Source organism: Cupressus sempervirens, chromosome 6 (genome assembly GCF_028749045.1).
Source record: "Cupressus sempervirens isolate cs-2001-9-10 chromosome 6, ASM2874904v1, whole genome shotgun sequence".
NCBI lineage: Eukaryota > Viridiplantae > Streptophyta > Pinopsida > Cupressales > Cupressaceae > Cupressus > Cupressus sempervirens.
In genome coordinates, this window is record NC_143123.1 from 349534792 (window position 1) to 349554526 (window position 19735).

The 19735-nt window shown below is 38.7% G+C and overlaps 1 protein-coding gene across 1 annotated transcript in view; it reads left to right on the top strand.

Moving 5' to 3' along the window:
* Positions 1-986: 986 nt before the first annotated feature.
* LOC149552558 (uncharacterized) overlaps positions 987-19735 on the top strand; it is a 72099-nt gene continuing 53350 nt past the window's right edge. Inside the window, exons 1-2 of the mRNA XM_089790207.1 lie at positions 987-1208; positions 2309-2393. Of these exons, the coding sequence (XP_089646333.1) occupies positions 1105-1208; positions 2309-2393 (189 nt within the window). The 5' untranslated portion in view covers positions 987-1104. The remainder of the gene's footprint in view (positions 1209-2308; positions 2394-19735) is intronic.

Below are 19735 nucleotides of genomic sequence, written 5' to 3' on the forward strand. Positions count from 1 at the left end.
CTCATCTCATTGAATCTCAATAGTTGATCATCTATCCTCATCTTTTAGTTCAAACCGCCAATTAAAATCTTGAAACATATAAAAACAACTTAGATTTCTCATCTTGGTTGCCTAGAGGCTTCAAAAATTTATACCACATAGTGGATTGGTGACATGAATTTGAGAGCCAATATCACGAATAAAAAATATGAACGATAAGGGAGATGTCGTTTAGATTGAGTGCAAGGGTTTGGTATGAATTTGATTTATTATTTTACATTTCATTTAGCTATTGTACTCTATTGGCTAACCTAGGCTTAAAGCATTGAATTTGAGTTTTTGTAGTTGCTTTTACATTATATTCCCCTTTACCCATTTTCTTCTATTGACAAGTTTAATTAGTATTTAAGTTGGTGTTTCTAAGATTTAAATGGTGGCTAGAGATAATATTAAAGGAAGATTTGATTGGCATTAGGGTTAAGATTAGTATCATAATTAGAATTAATGTATGTAATTGTCTGATTAGAATATAATAAAGATTATGATTCTATCTATAATATTGTCTATGATTATAATACCTACTCTAGAACTAGTCTTAACCCTATCTCTATTCCTCACCACAATTAAAAGCCTAAACCTAATACTTACCCTAAATCCATTTTTAACCATAACTACAAACTTATTCCAAACCAGACCTTAACTCTAACCTTACTTATAGCTTAAACCCTAACCTCAACCTTGACCTTGATATTACCTTAATTCTATATCTATCTATCAAAGAACACACATCAATGATAAGCTTAAGTCTATTGAGCATAATCTATACTATAATTTAATTATATTCTTATATTGTTGAAAAACTATAGTATCTAACTATTATTTTATACTTACTATTTTACTTATATTTTATTACACTTCCTTTTAACACATGCACTGATGTACATCTATATTTTTAGTTGTTGGAGTTCCAATATATAGGAGCTGCACAATGGAAAATATTAAATTGAAAAAAATAGCCGAACGGGAAGGCTGGGCGGTGCCAGGGGAGAGGGGAAATAAATAGAGCCCAAAGAGGGGGAAGTACTATTACAGTTAAAACACCTAAAACCTCCAATTCTGCAAAGAATGGATGAAACCGTATTGCCTCCGCTGGCTGAAGATGAGGAAACGCAGGCCACTGAACAACCTGCCTCTGTATTTACATCTCTTCCACCCCGTCCTGCCACTCAGTAAGTAATTTTCTTTCTTCTCATCCAATTCTTTGTGCAACTATAGAAGATCTTCGTAGTTGCATACATGTTTTGTGAGAGATCAGGAAATACTGCGTTTGAGATTCCTTTGAAGGAGAAATGGAAATTAGATATTGTCTTTTGGAATCGTTTAATAAAGCTTTGTAAATTATGAGATGACATATGAATTGCTCTAAACTATTCAAATTCGTTCGATGCCAATTGCTAAACTTTTTCTGGAGGAATAATTGCACTGTTGGGATTGGGTGGGAGGAGCTTAGTTGATAGAAAAACGCTGGCTCTCAAAGCAAATGTGCAGTTCAAACACCAGAAGACATGATAACATGTCAACATATTTGTTATGCGGGTATAAAATAGGCTGTTCAACTTGTGCACTAGTAGCAGTGAATAAATATAGCATTATTCGTTGATAAGAATAGCTCCTACGAATTGCCTTGTCTCGTGGAGCCTTAGCTGTAAGGATTTCTGAATAATGATAATGATGGTTTGATGGGACTATTTATCTAGTTGGAAATGATGACGTGGAAGAGGATTTGATCATTTTGTGCTGGATTGACGTTTGTCTCGTTTTCATTTTGGCAGGGTCATCGGGCATTGCACCATTATAATATTTATTCAATTGACATTTATGAACAATGGATATTAGTATTTGATTAAATCACAAATTTGACACGAAGAAGAACAATATCGTATCCTGTCATCCTGGTTGGAGTCACAACATAGTGTCAAAAATTTAGGACTGAACTTTGCTATTGAAAATCTGAAGTTTCTCTGAAATGGGGACATTGATCTAAAGACTAATGAAGTAATTTGAGTTTGGCTATGGAGCAATTAGGGATTAGTGGAATCAGCATTAATAAATAAATTTCTTGATTTTCATTGGTTATTCGTCTTATAAATACATCAATGGCAGAGCTTAATTTATGCTTGCAATGGTAAACTTCACCATGAATATTGTTTATGCTGAAAAAAGAATGTTTTTAGAAGTAAAAGTTCTTTGGTGATTTTCTTCTTTATTTGGTACATTTGCACATCCCTTTTCTGATACTTCCCCTTCTGAATTTCTACTTGCAATTTAGGAGTACAGCTAGCAAATACTCACCTTTACCATGGGAAGGCCACTTTGATAAGGAGGAGGACATCAACATTCCGGATTCCAATATGGTATGAATATTAGATTTAGCCTGCATTGCAAATTTTGACCTTGAAATGTCCAGTATATTATCCAGATTTTAAAAATTAATCTTATCCATTTCAACAAAAGTAGAAGTATTATCAGAAAAATGGAGTTCTATGATAGTCTCAGAGGGTAATGTGACTTTTCAACCTTTAAATAGGGGGCCCTTAGAAGCAACCCTTTAATATCAATCAGTAAAGGATAGCTTCTGTGGCTAAAACAAAGCAATAGGGGGCAAGGGACGCTCTTGCCTTATAGATCTATGAAAGGGAAAGGAATTGGAAAGCTCACCATACAACAGATTTGAGTAGAAGCATCTCTTCACATAACATTTAGCATCTTGTTAAAGAACTCACCAAAATCCAAAGTTTTTAAGTTCAAAATAATGAAAGGCTACTCTATTGTATTATAAGATTCACCTCTACTTTTTTCTGACTATATTGTATGTTTCTAAAATTTTTATGTCTAAAGCATGAAGGTGAAGAGCACATAGCTATCCTGAGGAGGGGGGTGAATCAATATAACAACAATTTTTACCAATTTAAACTTTATTAACCACAATAATATTATTTCCTGAATTTCAACAATCATGAACATAAGAACACAAAAACACAATGTTCACATGGAAACCCTAATGGGAGAAAAACCACAACAAAAAATGCTTAAACATGAATATCTCCTTTTACAATTGTATGTAGGCACCAATCTACTAGAGGCACCGTCCCCTAACTTAATTTGTGAGCACCAACCCACTAGAAGCACCATCTGATCTGCAAAGAAGGGACATTTGAACTTATCAATCCAAGTAGGTCTCTAATAGACCTCACCTAATTGGAGTGACAATAGACTAGGGGGGCTATCTCACTTCCAAAATTGGAATATCTAATTGAAATTCAAATAGGAATATGAATGACAAGCAAAAGAAAAGTCGATCAATGATTATGAACTGCTAGTAAATCTGATACTAATATGGAACTTTAATAATGCAAGAGAAGAAAGTCGGCCAACCCAAATGGGCACCCTAAAGCATAATTAGGTCTTAACTAAAGGAGATAGCACACAAGTGTGCCTTCTCAAAATGGCACCCCTTGCAAGGTGAATTAGCTCACAAGGGTCATATGAGCTAACAATAAGTTGGGTTTAGGTCCGGGCAGAGGGGACATGACAGTCTCCCCTTCTTGGAATTGCTTGCCCACAAACTATTTTTAGATCAAGATGCTCCAAAATCTACTCACTCTCCCATATGGCATCTCAAGTCCTTCCACTCGACAAGATGATCCTTGATTGTGCTAGATATGGGCCTCCTCTCTCTTAGCAAATGACCTCAATAGGTTCCGATGCAAGTTTGCCCTCATCATGAAGTGGTGAAAGTTCTTGTGAAACTCTAATAGGTTGTCCTAAGATCTTTCTTGAGGCAAGAAATGTGAAATACTTTGTGTATCTCATTGTCCCCTAGATTCTCGAACTCACATGCTGCTTCTCTAATTTGTCAAATTACCATGTAAGGTCCATAGAGTTGAGGCTTAAGATTCTTGCTCCATTCCTTCTCAATGAAGATTGCTTGTAGGGTTGTAATCGAAGTTAAACCACCAAATCTTCTGGCTCAGAAGTATGCTCACTTTGATGCCAATTTGCATATATCTTTTGGTGATTTTGGGCTTGTTGCAGATTATCCTTGAGCAACTGAAAAATTTCTAGACTCTTTTGCAACTGATCTGTAGGCACTCTACTGTCTCCCAATGCCAAATCTACAAATGAAGCAACCTCATAGCCATAGAGTACTTGAATGCTAACATTCCAATAAAGATGTGGTAGATAGTGTTGTAGTAGTGCTCTCCAAGATGTAGCCAAGGGATCGCTATTTTCTATTGTGTTTCCATGTAGTTCCTCAAGCAACTCCTGACCCATTTGTTCACAACCACAGTTTGTCCATCTATTTGGGGGTGGTGACCAGTTCTTGGAGTCAGCCTAGTGCCTGCCAACCTTAAAAACTCCATCCAAAAAGTGCTGAGAAATCAACTATCACTATTGCTGACTATATTCCTTCGAAGGTCATGCAACCTAAATATTTACCAAAAGAACAAGTCATATTTAGGCTCTTCTGCAACCAATCCGTAGGCACTCTATTGTCTCCTAATGCCAAATCTACAAATGAAGCAACCTCATAGCCATAGAGTACCTTGAATGCTAACATTCCAATAATCATGTGGTAGATAGTGTTGTAGTAGTGCTCTCCAAGGTGTAGCTAAGGGATCCCTATTTTCTACTGTGTTTTCATGTAGTTCCTCAAGTAGTCCCCCACCCAGTTGTTCACAACCGCAATTTGTCTATCTATTTAGGGGTGGTGACTAGTACTTGGAGTCAACCTAGTGCTTACCAACCTTAAAAACTCCATCCAAAATGTGCTGAGAAATCAACTATTAGTATTGTTGACTATAGTCCTCGAAAAGTCATGCAACCTAAATATTTCCCAAAAGAACAAGTCCACTACTTGGATTGCTCAAAACTCTATAGGTATGGGAAAGAAGTGAGCACACTTGGTCAAACGATTATCCACTAGATAAATGCAATCTTTGTCTTGTACCTTGGGGGTCTCAATGAAATCCATTAAATTGGTCTCCACTTTTGCTCTGGAATGAGTAATGGCTGCAGTAGCCTCATTAGAAAAGTATGCTTGAACTTAGTTTGTGGGCATATGACGCATTCAACTTATTGCTACACATCATGGTTTAGGCCTTTCCATGAAAATGTTTCATGTATCTGCCTATATGTCTTGCTAGCGATGACTCATGAATCTTTTTCAGGATCTTCTCCTTGAACTTCGATTCTAGGACCAAGAAAATTCTATCTTTGTAGTAAATAATGACCTCCACCACCTTATAACAATCGTCCTGAATCTATCTAACACATCATCTAGCAAGCAAAGGTGTTCTTGAAGTACTCCACCAACAAATGAGCTCTCTAATTAGTTTAAGTCTGGGACAAGGAGCATATGGAAGATTTCTCGAATAAGGCATCAAGAACCACATTCTTTTTCTCCATCTACATACTCAATGCCGAAGTTATAGGCCTAAATCTTGCTCATCCACTTTAGTCACCTCTCATTTAAATCCTTTTTCTCTAAGAAGTATTGAAAGCTATTATGGTCAGTCCTAACCACAAACTTTGCTTTGACCAAATATTGGTTGAGCTTAGCCAATGCTTGTATGATGGCAATAATCTCCTTGTTTAGATTGAGTACAGTCTCTCAGTCTCCTTGAGCTTTTGGCTCTCAAATGCAATGAAATGACAATCGTGCATTAACTTTGCTCCAATGCCTTCACTGGATGCATTGCACTTGAGAACAAAAGGCTGAGAGAAAGCAGGCATCATGGGTACTAGGCATGTACCCATATTTACCGTCAATTTGTTGAAGGCTTGCTATGCCTCCTTGGTCCAACATAAATCAGCCTTCTTTGTTAGGTTAGTCAATGAAGCTCTTAGATTTGAGAATCCCCTTATGAACCTCTTGTAGTAACTACATAGGCCAAAGAACCCTCACAACTCTGCAAATGTCTTGGAAGTGGGTCAATAAAAAATCACTTGAATCTTCTCTTGATACACTTGTGTGTTGATGCATAAAATCTCCATCATGCCAAATTCACACTTGGACTTTTTTGCAAACAATGATTGACTCCATGATACCCAAAACCTCATCCAAATGTCTCAAATGTTCCTTCCAACTCTTGTTGTGTATGAGCATGTCATCAAAGAGCACCAACTGCTTGTTGAAGATGTCGTTCATGCAAAGCTGGAAATTCACAATCGCACTGGTCAAGCCAAAGGGCATGACGAAGAACTCGTGGTGACCACAATGGCATCAAAGGGTGTCTTGTGTACTTCTTGCTTCTTATCTTGAATTTGATGATATTTGGAACAGAGTTCAATCTTTGAGAAGTAAACTATATGAATCTCATCCTACAACTTGTGAATCCCCAGGATGAGGTGGTGTGGTTCATGCAACTACTTGTTGAAGATGTGGTTCATGCAAGAATAGAAAGTCACAAGTGGATTGGTCAAATCAAAGGTCATGACCAAGAATTTGTATTGACTATAGTGGTATCAAAATATTTTCTTGTGTACATCTTGCTTCTTTAGTTGAATCTAATGGTATTTGGAATGGAGCTTGATCTTTGAGTAGTAGACTGCTCCATGAAGCTCATTGAACAACTCCTCCATCCCTAGGATGAGGCATTGTTTCTTGATTATCATCTTGTTTAGTGCCTGATAGTCTTCTAAAAACATCCTGCGAGTCCCATCTTTCTTCACCAACACCACTGAAGACACAAAGGGGTTCAAGCTAGGCCTGACATGTGTAATGTCAAGAAGCTTTTGAATCGCCTTTTCTATCTTGTCCTTGAACTTTTTGGGGCGATGGTAAATAGTTCAGATGATCGGTTGCTCCTTCCTCCAACTCAATCGTGGTATCCTTGAGGAATGTTGATGAGAATCGAATTGTGCTTGCCCAACACCATTTGAAGCTCATCATCACGGTAATGAGTGTGTTGACCAATCAAGGGAATGGATGAAACCAATCATTGGGCCGCCCAAACAACGTCATTGTGCTTGATAATTGCTTCCATGTCCTTGTCTGAAATCACTCTAGGACTCTTATTGGACATTCCGTGCAAAACCACTTTGTCCCTTCCACCTTGAATGAGAACTCTAGCAACTTGAAATTGTGTAATTTTCAAGAGTCTCCATCCACTAAATTCCAGGATAAAACTCATATCATCCAAATCTACCATGAAGTCATTTATGATTGTGTAATTTCCCATGGTGATGCTCAATTGTGGTACCCAATATGTGTAGGGTAGAAGCTTACCTCTTTCCACCTTGACCTCTTATTCTTCATGTTCAAGTGTGTGTAATCCTCTCTTGGCAACTAGGGAGGAGTTGATGAAGTTGAGTGTGGCTCCTTAAGCTTAATGATGACTCCAGCCTTGAAGAGTGCCACATACCCAAAATGCACTTTATCATGGAGTCCCAAAAGGAGCAACAATGATACCTCCTTTCCTCACAAGTGTAGCAATCTTCTTTGCTTGAGGTCTCTACTCATTAGGCTTCCGAACCTCCTCCTCATTGCCAGACATCGCCTCAATGTAACGAATCTTCCCTTTTGAAGGCATCTATGTCCAACTCTTATAGCTCCTTGCAAATGAAATAAAGCTTCTTACTTCTTAGGTCTTGATGGGTGGCCTCATGATCATCCATTAGGGTTTTCTTTTAAAGTGGTTTCCTGCCCTTGCCCTTTTGTGGAATGCTTGGCCTTGGGTATGCTTGATTATGTCGAGTTTGACATATCACGTGCCTTCTATATTGCCTCGGTGAGCATGGTAGAGTTTAGGGCCTTAACCCAACCCCTTAAAGGTTCCATCAAGCTATTTGTGAATAGAGCTATCAATTTCCTCTCTGAAATGTCAGTCACAAAAAGTCGAAAGCCTTTGGAACTCAAGAATCTTGCTATCCACAGGTCCTTGTCTTAGTTGTGCCAAGTCCTTGAAGTTGAGCTCTGGGTCGTTCCCATTGAATTTGTCAATGAGACTTTCCATGGAGTTGGCATAGGAAGTGATTTGGTTATGTCCAAATGTGACCAGCCTATGTTGCCATCACTCGTGAGCAATTCCATCAAGGTGTAGTGCTGCAAACTTGATTCCCTCATCCTTGGGCACAAGATTAAGCTGAAAATATGCATTTGGCAGGCTCATCTGTAATTTTCCAGATCAATTGAAAAAGGGAAGGTTTGACTTGCCAATCTTTCACTTTAGATCATTGTTGTAGTTTCCACTACCCCTGGAAGGTAGGAACGTCATTTTTAGATCAACGTCTTCCTTGAGAGACAAATTCTATCTGATCCCTCCATCAAGTCAATCCTATTTGAATTGATCTTGCAACTTAACCATAATGAGGTGGGTTGGATCTCCTGCTGCTCATTCCTTTGAGGGAAAGGCCTTGTATTGGTTCGTTGTGCGTGTGGTCTCCTGTTAAATGAATTATCAGCATGGCCATTGTTTTCTCCTTTAATCCCAATGTCCTTCCATCTATTGAGCGACAGAGGGTCTTGCCAATCTCCTGCTGTCCTCTCCTTAACTCTTTCTATATGGCCATCAAATCTGCATGTGCATCACCCATCCTGTCCAAGGAACGATAGTAGATTATGAAGTTGTTGCTCATCAACCTGACAAACTGGCAAGATCACCAATTCTAATACCACTGAAATATCCCAAGCACATTAACAAGAAACAAATAGACAAATTGCTCAATGAAAGACCAACAAATAAGAGATTTTATAGTCAGGCAATTTTCCATTGCTGATTACAATCATTTTGGTGCTGAAGGGCCTTGCACTATGTCTGTTAATGATGGCTCCACATTGGAAGTTGTGAACCACGATACGTTGAAATGGTGCTGTTGAACTGATGCCAAGATGTTCTCAGAGATGTTTGACTTTCTTAGTCTGCAATATATGTGTGTGTGTGTGTGTTGAAATGGTGATGTTGAACTGATGCCAAGATGTTCTCAGAGATGTTTGACTTGCTTATTCTGCAACACACACACGCAGATATGAAAGTGTGCCGTGGTCTAGAAATGAATGCCGCGATGCAAGATGTCGATTTGAGATGCTAGATATGAGTGCACTGCTGTTGAGCTCCAATTCAAGCGTAGAGTGATGTCACTGATCTATGAAGCAGTGACAATCAAACTTATCAATTCAATTAGGTCTCTAAGAGACTTCACCTAATTGGAGTGACAACAAACTAGGGAGGATATTTCACCTTGGAAACTGTAACCTCCAATTGAATTCCAAATAGGAATCTCAATGACAAGCAAAAGAAAAGTTGATTGATGATTATGAACTACTGGCTGAGCTGATATCAATATAAAACTCTAACAATGCAAGAGAAGAAAGTTGGTCCACTCAAATGGGCGAGCGACAACATAATCTTGAAAAATGTCCCAGCTAAAGGAGGTGGCACACAAATGTGCCCTCTCAAAATGGGCCCCCTTGCAAGTCTAATTAGCTCATGAGGGACAACATTAGCTAACAAGGAGTTATATATACGTCCGGGGTAAGGAGGGGTTATGACAAGACAGGGCTTCAAAATATTTATTCATAAAGCAAATAAAGTTTATGAGAAAATGAATGAATAAGATGTCTAGAAGGAAAAGCCTCCTCAAATTACAAAATATTAAAGGGGAGAGATTTTTGGGAAGGAAGGAGAGAATAGGAGACAAGAGAAGCTCACAAACCTTTTTGCGTCTCTCAATAAGACAAAAAAGGACTTAATTGATTCTTAAAATTTGTGAAATAAAAAAATAATGTAAAAATGAGAAATCATAAAATCCTGCAATGACTGTGAGGATAGAAGTTAGCAATCAGCTTCATTGAATAATTCTTGATGGAAAATCTGCAAGTGGCTGGATTGATATGATAAAGACTAAAGTATTCAAAGTCAAATCAAACGAAGCTTTATGCACATAAACCCCAAATGGTTTTTAAGAACAATATGAAGCTACTATGATGGAAAAAGGGTTGGTTGGAAAGTGCTTCTTTTAAGTTCTCACACTTCAGCAATAGGAGTAAGTCAAACTCAAACTCAACATTTAGAGTCAAAGATGAATGTGTTTTCTAGAGATGTAATAATGCAAGATGTAGGATCTTTTCACAAGAGATTACAGTTTGATATCCTAAGCCCCATTGGTTTTTTCTTGATGTGCATGGTTGAGATGTGATTGATGCAGCGATCACATGGTTATTTAAAAGAAATGGAATATTGCTTAATGTTGCCTGCTTATTTTTCTATAAGGGATGCTCTCAAGCTATCAATATTGGATTAGTAAGTTTGTCAACCAGCTGGGCATGAAAAGCTTCATCTTTATCTATGAAAAGCTTTGTATTACTTTAGCTAGTATAGAAAGTGTTCAACCAGAGGAACAAATCGCACTAGCGAAAGGAGTACTTGCAAATTCCAACCACATTGCCAAGGCCACTTGCGAACTCCAGTGCCTTGTCAGGTGGGTACCACAACAATCAGTGAGGGAATAATAATAACTACAATAAATACCTAGAAGTAGAATCCAGTACAATTTAAAGGGTCAACCCATGATTCAATGCTGAAGGTGTAACAAATGGGGCCACTTCGTGCACGACTGTCAAAGCGAGCAGAAGAAGAGTTTGTTATGTAAGTGGTGTGATCCGAGATACCACAAGGACGTTAATTGCTCAAAAACAAAAAGAAGTAAATATGCTGGACATAAAAATCCCCAAGGAAGAAGTACTAGTGATCACCAGACTTCAGACCAAGAAGGCAGCTGTAAAAAGCCTTGCTTATTCTGATCAGAAAATTTAAACTTGTGCTGATGGAATTTTGTCAAACGGTTGATGTGCAGTCTCTGTATTTAACTATGAAGCCACATAAAAATCTGACTCTACTAATGCATGCCAAAGTCCAAGAAGGATTGAATAATGCGGAACTCAAAACAATAGCAATGTTTAGAACTGTCTCATCAGATTATTACTGTATACCAAATACTAACTGAAAGTACGAAAAGGACAATGAGTGGAGTTCAATAACATTACTTGCAGCATGGGATTACAATCTTATAAACATAGACAAAGAGTAAGGAACCTGGAGTTAGCCGCTGCTGGGTGAAACTGACCATATGACCTGGTACATGAAATTTGTCGCAGACTGTGCCTCCAAGGATGATCAGCAGCCCTTGACTCTTCCCTTGACGTGCGATTCAAGATAACTGCCGCAGTAAGTTACCTAGGTTCTGTTACTCCTGCTGCGATTGGTGGAACTCCAGCACGTTGTTGACTTCAACTCGCAGACTATATCAGATATACAGACGTCTCTCAACCAGTGATAAGAGAAGCATGCCGAGAAGTGAATGAGCATGTGGTTAATGGTTCAGTCTGTGACTATAATCCCTATGACTTCCTACTTGGCTGTAGACACCTTCCAACTGCCTTGGGAGAATCATGCGTACTATCTTCACATACAACCTGTGTTCTGAACGCTGTCTTTCTTCTTACTGGCAAGCTACCATCCATAAGCATAGATGAAAAAAACCGATGCATTTAGCCAATATTCCATGGTGTATTCTAACCGCAACTTACTTCTGATTGTTGAAACTGATGTCATATTCTTCTTATTGATTTCTGCCTGATACTGTACTTTAATCCAAATGAGGGGCTGGGGTGATGTCCAACTTCCTCAAATAACTTGAGGGGTTTCGTCCTCGGAGTTCACTAATCACATTAAAGCAACCGTTGGTAGCAATATATTAATATTTATCATATATTGATTGTTCCAATCCCAATGCAAATGCCTTCCTTTATAACTTTGAAAAGAAGAGAGGTACAAACAACTTAGCAATGTGGGATAAAAGACTATTTCGTCTTTTAGTCACTTAAGTCATTTTGTCGTAAAGTGACTTTATAACTTTATAATAACATCAAAATATTTAAATAAATCACTTAAGTCACTTGAACTTTAATATCTCTTGAAATCTCTTGTTTGATTGTCATGCCATCTGAAATAGGTATCTCTCCTCATAATTCCCCATGTGACCAAATACGCTTTCTAAAAATAGAAAGGGTCCATCTTTGTTACACTTGACTTACTATACATAGTAAGTATGGCAAATGGAGTCCAAAAGATATTGAACAAAGGCCAAATCCATAAATCCCTGAATGTTGGAGATGAATCAATCCTCAGAAAACCCTCTAACTATCCTTATTAGCCTACGAGGATCCAATATTAGACTAGTCCCTGAAATTCTAATGCTGGCAACAAACGGAGACATTACAGTAGCATATCTTGACCATTGTATGGAGAAGGAAGGACTTCGAGAATCCAAGGCTGACATAAAATAGATGATAGAGGAGAGAAAAATCTCATATGATGCTACCAATACTCCCCAGTGGTTGGAGTCCGAAAAAGCTATCATTAGACATGTTACAAGCCATTGTACCTTAGTGGGGGTAAATTAGAATCCTATGCTCAAGGCAGCTGCATTAAAAATATTTGTGGAGTACAAAGATACCTTTTCGTGGACGTACAATGACTTGAAGGGGATACTTTCAAAGCTGTATGTACACATGCTCCCTCTTGTATGTGGTGCACAATTCGTATGGAAGAGACCATCCTGAATGATTAAAAATTATACTGCCAAGGTGCAGAAGGAAATAGAAAAAATGTTGGAGGCAAGTGTGATCTGCAAAGTATAGATTAGTGAGTGGGTTTTGCCCATTATCCTTCTTTGGAAAAAGAGGCAAATATATTCAGATTTGTGTAGACTTTAGATGCCTCAATGCGTCATGATCAAAGACTCTTTTCCGATCCCATTCATTGATAGGGTACTGGAGGAAGTGGCAGGGCATGAAATGTTGATGGACAAGTTTTTCGGGTACTACCAAATCAATATTGCAAAGGGCAAACTAAAGAGCACATTCGTGGTATAAGATGGAGTATATGTGTACAACTGAATGTTGTTCAGTCTGTGCAAGGCCCCATCTACTTTCTAGAGGATAATTTTGCATATCTTTGACAAAAAGTTAGTAGGCAGCTTCCTTGATGACTATTCTATCTATAGTGGAGAGGAGTCCGAGAAAGGCATTGGAGGGTGGCTGACTCTCAATTTAAAGAAGTGTCAGTTCATGGAGCTACAAGGTAAATCATTGACCATATAGTGTGCAAGGAGCGCTTGAAGATAGACCTAGAGAAGGTAAGGGTCATCATCAAGATTGAGAGTTGGCAGGATGTGACAATAGTGAGCTCTTTCCTTGGATAAATGGGCAATTATTGAAGATTCATGAAAAACTTTGAATAAACCACATTTATATTGGATTGACTGATGAGGCAAGTTGAACTATTAGTGTGGGGAGAAGGGAAATAAAAAGCATTTGAGAAACTTAAGTCCAAAATGGTGAATGTGGCCATCCTAGCATATGTCGACTCAGACGAGGAATTTTATGTACATGTTGATACCTCTAACCATGCTATTGACACTGCATTGGCACAAGGTGGCTCCAAAGGTATAATCACCCCATTTTTTTCACCATTCCCCTTTTCTCTAGAGCCAAACAAAGTTATAATACAACAGAGGGGGAGGCACTTGGCCTGTTATATTCCGTACAAAAGTTCCTGCACTACTTGTTGGTGACATTGATCACCTTCTACATGGACCATCAGGCATTGATGTACTTAGTGAAATAATCTGATCATCCAAGGAAGTGTGAGTAGGTAATTGCTTCTACTATATGGGTTCACCATCAACATTGTGGTTGAACTTGGGAAGAGCCATGTCATCGTGGATCAACTCTTGGGGACCAAATTTGGAGAGCCCTCAAAGGGTGTATATGAGGATTTTCTAGACAACTACCTATTTCAGATTGCAATATTGCCACCTTGATATAAAAGTATTGCTGAGTACTTAATTACCTCCACATTTCTATGGGACATGCTGCCAAGTGAATGAAGGAAATCAACTCAGAAAGGTAAGACTCATCATTGGTGTAGTGTCTAAGATGGGGTTGGATTAGGTCCTACAGAGGTGTGTGATGTAGGAGGAGATTTCCAAGGTGCTAAAGGATTTATAGGAAGGGTTGGCTATAGGCCACACGAGACTAGATTCTATTGCAAGGAAAGTGCTACTGATGGGGCTATGGTTGCCGACCCTACATATGAACATCTAGGAGTAGTTACTCAGATGCAATACATGCTAGAGGGTAGGCAAACCATTGAAAAGGGACTTTATGCCATTATTTCTTTTGTAATTGCAAGAACTCTTTGAAAGGTGGGGCCTCAACTTCGTGATGATTGAAGGTGATTAACATGCACTAGCATTAGCACATTGTAGTGGCCACATAATATCTTATGGAGTGGGCAGAGGCAAGGGCACTACTGGATAACACTGCATTTAATATGACAAGGTTTATGGATGAACATTTGTAACCTAGTTTGGCATCCCTATTTAAATTGCAAGTGATACGGGGTACTATTTGTGAATCAAGTCTTTTAGACAATGATGATGAAATTCAGGAGGTTCCATAATTTGTCAAGTGTGGACTACCCCTAAGCCAATGGATAGGAAAAATCTACGAACAAGGTATTGGTGTCAGTTATATACAATTCATGTGAAGTGGTCCAAGAAGATTGGGAAGAGAGGCTTTCGACTGTATTGTGGGCATACCATACTATGTACAAGGTCACGAGTGGACAGCCCCCTTCCAGTTGATGTGCGGACAAGAAGCTGTGGTGCCAGTAGGATACACTTTACCAAGCTTAAGGATTGCAATACAAGGAAAGCTTGAACAAAAAGCTGTTTAATCTCATTAAGTTGGACGAATGACGAATGATAACACAATGTGCAATAGAGGTGGCACAATAAAGATAAGTTTTGGCACGACAAGCATCACCAATGGATGAACTTTTGGCTAGGACAATTAGTACTCAAGTATAATAGTTGCAACAAATTCCAACTTGGGAAGTTTCAAGTACATTGGTTGGGGCCATATAAATTTAGGGAAATGAGACTGATTGGTGCAATTAAATAATCTTTGGACAATAATCCTATCTGAGATCTTGTAAACATAGCGAAGCTAAAAATCTATAGAGAAATGAAAAGGCCGACTATTGCAAATCAATGTGCTAGTATACATGACTCATGGGGATTAGACAATTGGACATGGTAAAGAGATTGAAGAAGACCCAATGATATTAGAAAAACCATACATGCTATACCTGGACTCAATCAAACCAATGACGACATTGAAAGAGAAGCTAGCAAGGAAGCATGTAGACAATGTTGCTGTCCGTAAGGTGCATAAGCATCTTATAAACATACAAGTTGGCACATCCACACTATGGGTACGGATGAATGGATACTGGAAGTGAAAGACACATATGAATGGAGGCGTGAGAGATATGTAGCATACAACATTGATAAGGGGGCATAGACGAATGCAAGGAGGAAGATGAGAAAGAGGAAGTCTAAGAGAACTTGGAAGAAGAAATAGGCTTGGAAGAGTATGGTGCTACTCTCAGACTATGCTTGAAAATGATAATAAAAATTGATGACTTATTCATTGTAGAAGGAGATAGTTACAACAAGTATATCATCTGAACATGCACCATTGAAGGAGAGAGGCCCCACCCTTGCCTACTTCCAATGTATTATGGGAGGTCCTAAACCGTGCTGGACCTCCTACAATAAATGGAGAAGAAGTGGCGTAGTATCACAAGTATAGTGGTTGTTATGTGGGTAGGAATTATAAGGGTGTGGGACTAGCACCTTTGGTAGATAAGATACTTGACCTTGAATATAGTGGAACATGCTGTGAAAATGAATGTTATAAGACACCTTGAGGAACTTGTTGGTGGCAATGTGCATCAAAAGTTGAGGTCAAATGTAGAATCGAATTGAAGGGAATGAAATGAGAGATGGATGAGGAAAATGCAAGTCATAGAAAAGACAAAAAGCTGATATGAAAGAGAATAAAGATGACAAGGTTGAGAAAATTAAAAGGAGGAATTCTCATTTAGTTTGAAAAAGTAAAAGATTGAAAGGGAAACACACCAAAGAGAAAGGACGTAAGGAGGTAAGTCCACAATGACAGAGAATTGAAAAATTAGAAGCTACGAGTTTTTAAAAAAAATTAAAAGTTTAAAAATTGAAAATGAAAACAATAAAAGTTGGATAAGTAAGGCGAAGCATAATCTTGATTAAGAAAATACTTAGTTGTCGATTCGGGTTCAAGGATGGATTTGGGTTCGAGTTCGGGTTTGTGGGTTCGGGCAAAAATAAAGTTTCCCTTTTGGGTTCGTGGGTGGGGTCATGAGTGTGTGTGTGTATATATACAAAAAAATAGTGAAATGTGCATAATTGCAAAACTAAGTCATTTCACAGTATGAATATGTTGCTTGATCATTGATCAATGCCAAATTTCAACGATAAACATTAAATACTCGCTCATTAATCTATCTTCGTGATTGTAAACGAAATCATACATTGAATTACTAAATTGCAAAACAATGACTAGTTCATCAAATAATAAAATTTCAAATTCAATAATAAATGACAAGTGTTTAGTAGTTTTTCAATGATCATAGTATCAAATTCCCTTCAAGGGTCAAATGGGTCATCAAAAAATGAGGGATCAATGGCTTCATCCCCAGCTACAACTATATCTATATCCTCATCATTGGAACCCAAGCCGGTTCCACTAGTCCTAGACCCTGCTATATCATCCTCCCTCAACATGAGAGATTAGATGAGTGAAATGTTTTTTATTAGGTTCCTTTTAGGGTTACATAATTTTTTTAGTAAAAAAGTGCACTCTTTAAAGTTGTTTTATTTCACATTATGGACACTACTGTTGCGAGTCCTCTCGGTTTTGTTGTGGGTTCGCCTTGGTTTGCTCTAGCATGGACTCAGGCAAATCCACAGTCTGAAATAAGGACCTTCTCAGACCCGCAATAAACCTGGACCCACGTAGACCTGGACCTGAATCCGTGCAGCAGGGGAAGAACCCAGTAATGCAGAGAAAATAAAATTGGAAAATATTATGCAACTTAGGGGGGACATAAAAAAGAGTAAAGAATGCTAGAAGAAATAAAAAGGGGTACCATTGAAGAATACACGAACTAATTTGTCTTATAAAAAGTATGTGCTTGATTAGAAAACTAACCCTAAGGGAATGAAGTATGTATAAAATCGCTCAAAGCCAATTTCTCATGCAAAACAAGTGTGTCTCATAGGTAAGCTGAAAGTGTGAGCAAGGGTAGTAAAGGAAGGGTTCCAAGAGGATTCACAACACTATACTACTAAGGAAGAGAAGTTCCAGCTATACGTTCTTCACCATACGATCAAGGCAAGAAGGTACATAGATCATTGTACAACTATAGACCACTGTGTGGGTAGAGAGTAGGGAGAACATTTGCATGCGGGTCACCTAATGTACTGATGGTGTGAAAGCAACCTACACATAGAGAAGATAACTTCATATGACACACAACAAGGATCATATAGACAAGCTGCGAGCTATATTGAGATATTAAACCATATGGAGGAATAATTGTGCATACAGACATTGAATCATATGAAGGAATTGAACGAGACAAGAAGGTTGGGTATATACCATACAAAGCCATATGAAAGTCGAGTATGGGACAAAATGAGGTCGTATGATACAAATCTGTATGCAAGGGAGTCCTAGTTGTACTCATATAACTTATTAGGTTTGTATGAAAGTGGCATATTGAGTAAGAAGGAGACATATGACAAAGGAGGAATTTGGAATCGTAGGCTGTACGGGCCATATGAGTGCAATAGGCCATATAAAGGTGTCGAGAGGAGAAACTAAACATACCAGTTTCCTATGAAAGCAGATGATGGTAAAAGTTAGTCATGTGAACCCTAGTACAAGTAGTTATTCTGTAAAAGATAAATCTAGAAATGGCAAAATGAAGCAATCACATCAAGCTATGGCAACAACCAACAACAAGAAGAAAGTAAGAGCTAAAGTGCAGAAGGATGAAAGAATAATAGTTGAATCTCTTTCATTTGAAAGTTTTACTGGAAGTGAATATTGCACCTAGTGGGAGAATACCTCGACGGTCATCCAATGAAGAACTAATTGTGAAAGGTAGAGGTAGATAAAGCAATTTTAATGTTCGTGTTTAACACATGGGATTTCAAGCCCATGTAGTGAATAATGGTGGCAGGGTATGCTTGACACTCACATAAAACCATTGCGCTATATTTCAGGAACATGGTGATATTACCATTCTCGTTGAAGTAGTTCACGAAAGTCTTTTAGCATTCCATCAAAGGGATCAAAGGTGGCTAGGCCTTTAACCAAGATGCTTGCAGGAGAATAGGATTAATTGCCAAATCTTGTTTGTAGAGTGAATCTCTCATTGAAGGAATGGAATAACCTTTGGATTAGCAACAATAGTGGATTGGGAAAAACCTTCATTGCCGCACTAGAGTGGAAATGCATCCTCAACCTCTTAAAAAGAAGACTCATGGGATAAACGAGGGCCTCAAGCATAGCGATCTAGATGCTGATACCCATGAATGATATTGGGACCTTGGGGTAGATTTGTGTTGGTTAGCTGAGTAGAGCCAATTAAACTTGCTATGTTCTATTGGATGCACTTGGATACCCTTATTGTCGGAGAGGAGCTAGTCTATAAGAACCAAAGGCAAGAGAATAAAGCAAGCATAAAAGAGGACAATAGTGAGGAGGAGACGATGAAATTATCATCCACTGTCTCCATTTTGTATGGTATGACATAGGGAGATATTGAAGATGGCCAAGAGGAACTAGTTGAAGGTGAAGGGGAAGCTACAGAGGAAGAAGTAATGGTGGCAAAAAGGATAGTACCATCGCTAGCTAGATGGGGAGCTAAGAGATGTGCAGTACCACCTAAGGTTGTGTTCACATCATCGCAGTTGCCTCTGACAACGCATTTAGTTGCACCACACGGGACATCACTCTACTTGACATGTGTGGTGACACCAATGACAATGCTTATCTACATCACATGAGATTCACCCCGTGGCTTTATTGGTCATCCTTGTAGTTAGAGTACTATAATCAAAGATATGACCCTCCATAATCGAGATGGTCCCAACTGTTGAGATAGTTCTACATACGACCAAGATAGTTTGGACTCCCTCCCATTGTTCACGTATGGAGGGGGTTACAAGAAAGGGAGACACCACTTGGGGGAATGTTACACGTGTCTACCATGATGGATGTAGACAGAGGGATTGCAACATGTGTGCTAAAAATTGTTGTAGGAGATGATTTGGAGATGAGTCTGGATAAATTTTTAGATAGATTTCAGATGGTATTAGTGATATTTCGCCACCCTCAACCTTATTTATGGATTAACACTTCCAAGAGATAGATGTAAAACGTGAGACTGTGGAGGACGAGGCCCTTAGAGAGTAGGAGCTGGCTAGACTTACTGAGATGCTAGCTACAATGCATGTTGTGGATGAGATCTCTGAAGAGCTCTAAAGAGAGTGCTCATGAGAGAAATGCCTCTCTACATTAGGCAGTGGTGATAGAGGAGTCGAGTAAGGGGGAGGCTCACCATGACTACATGTTGGTCTCAAAGCCTGACCAACGAGATGCCTTAGGATCTATTTGGAGTTAGTTGGCCTAATTGGAAGTACTTGCAGTGGCACGAGGGGTAGTCAACCTTACAAGGCGAGTAGATATAGGACTAGTTGTAGTGGAAGAGAAACTCCTCATTTTCATGATGAC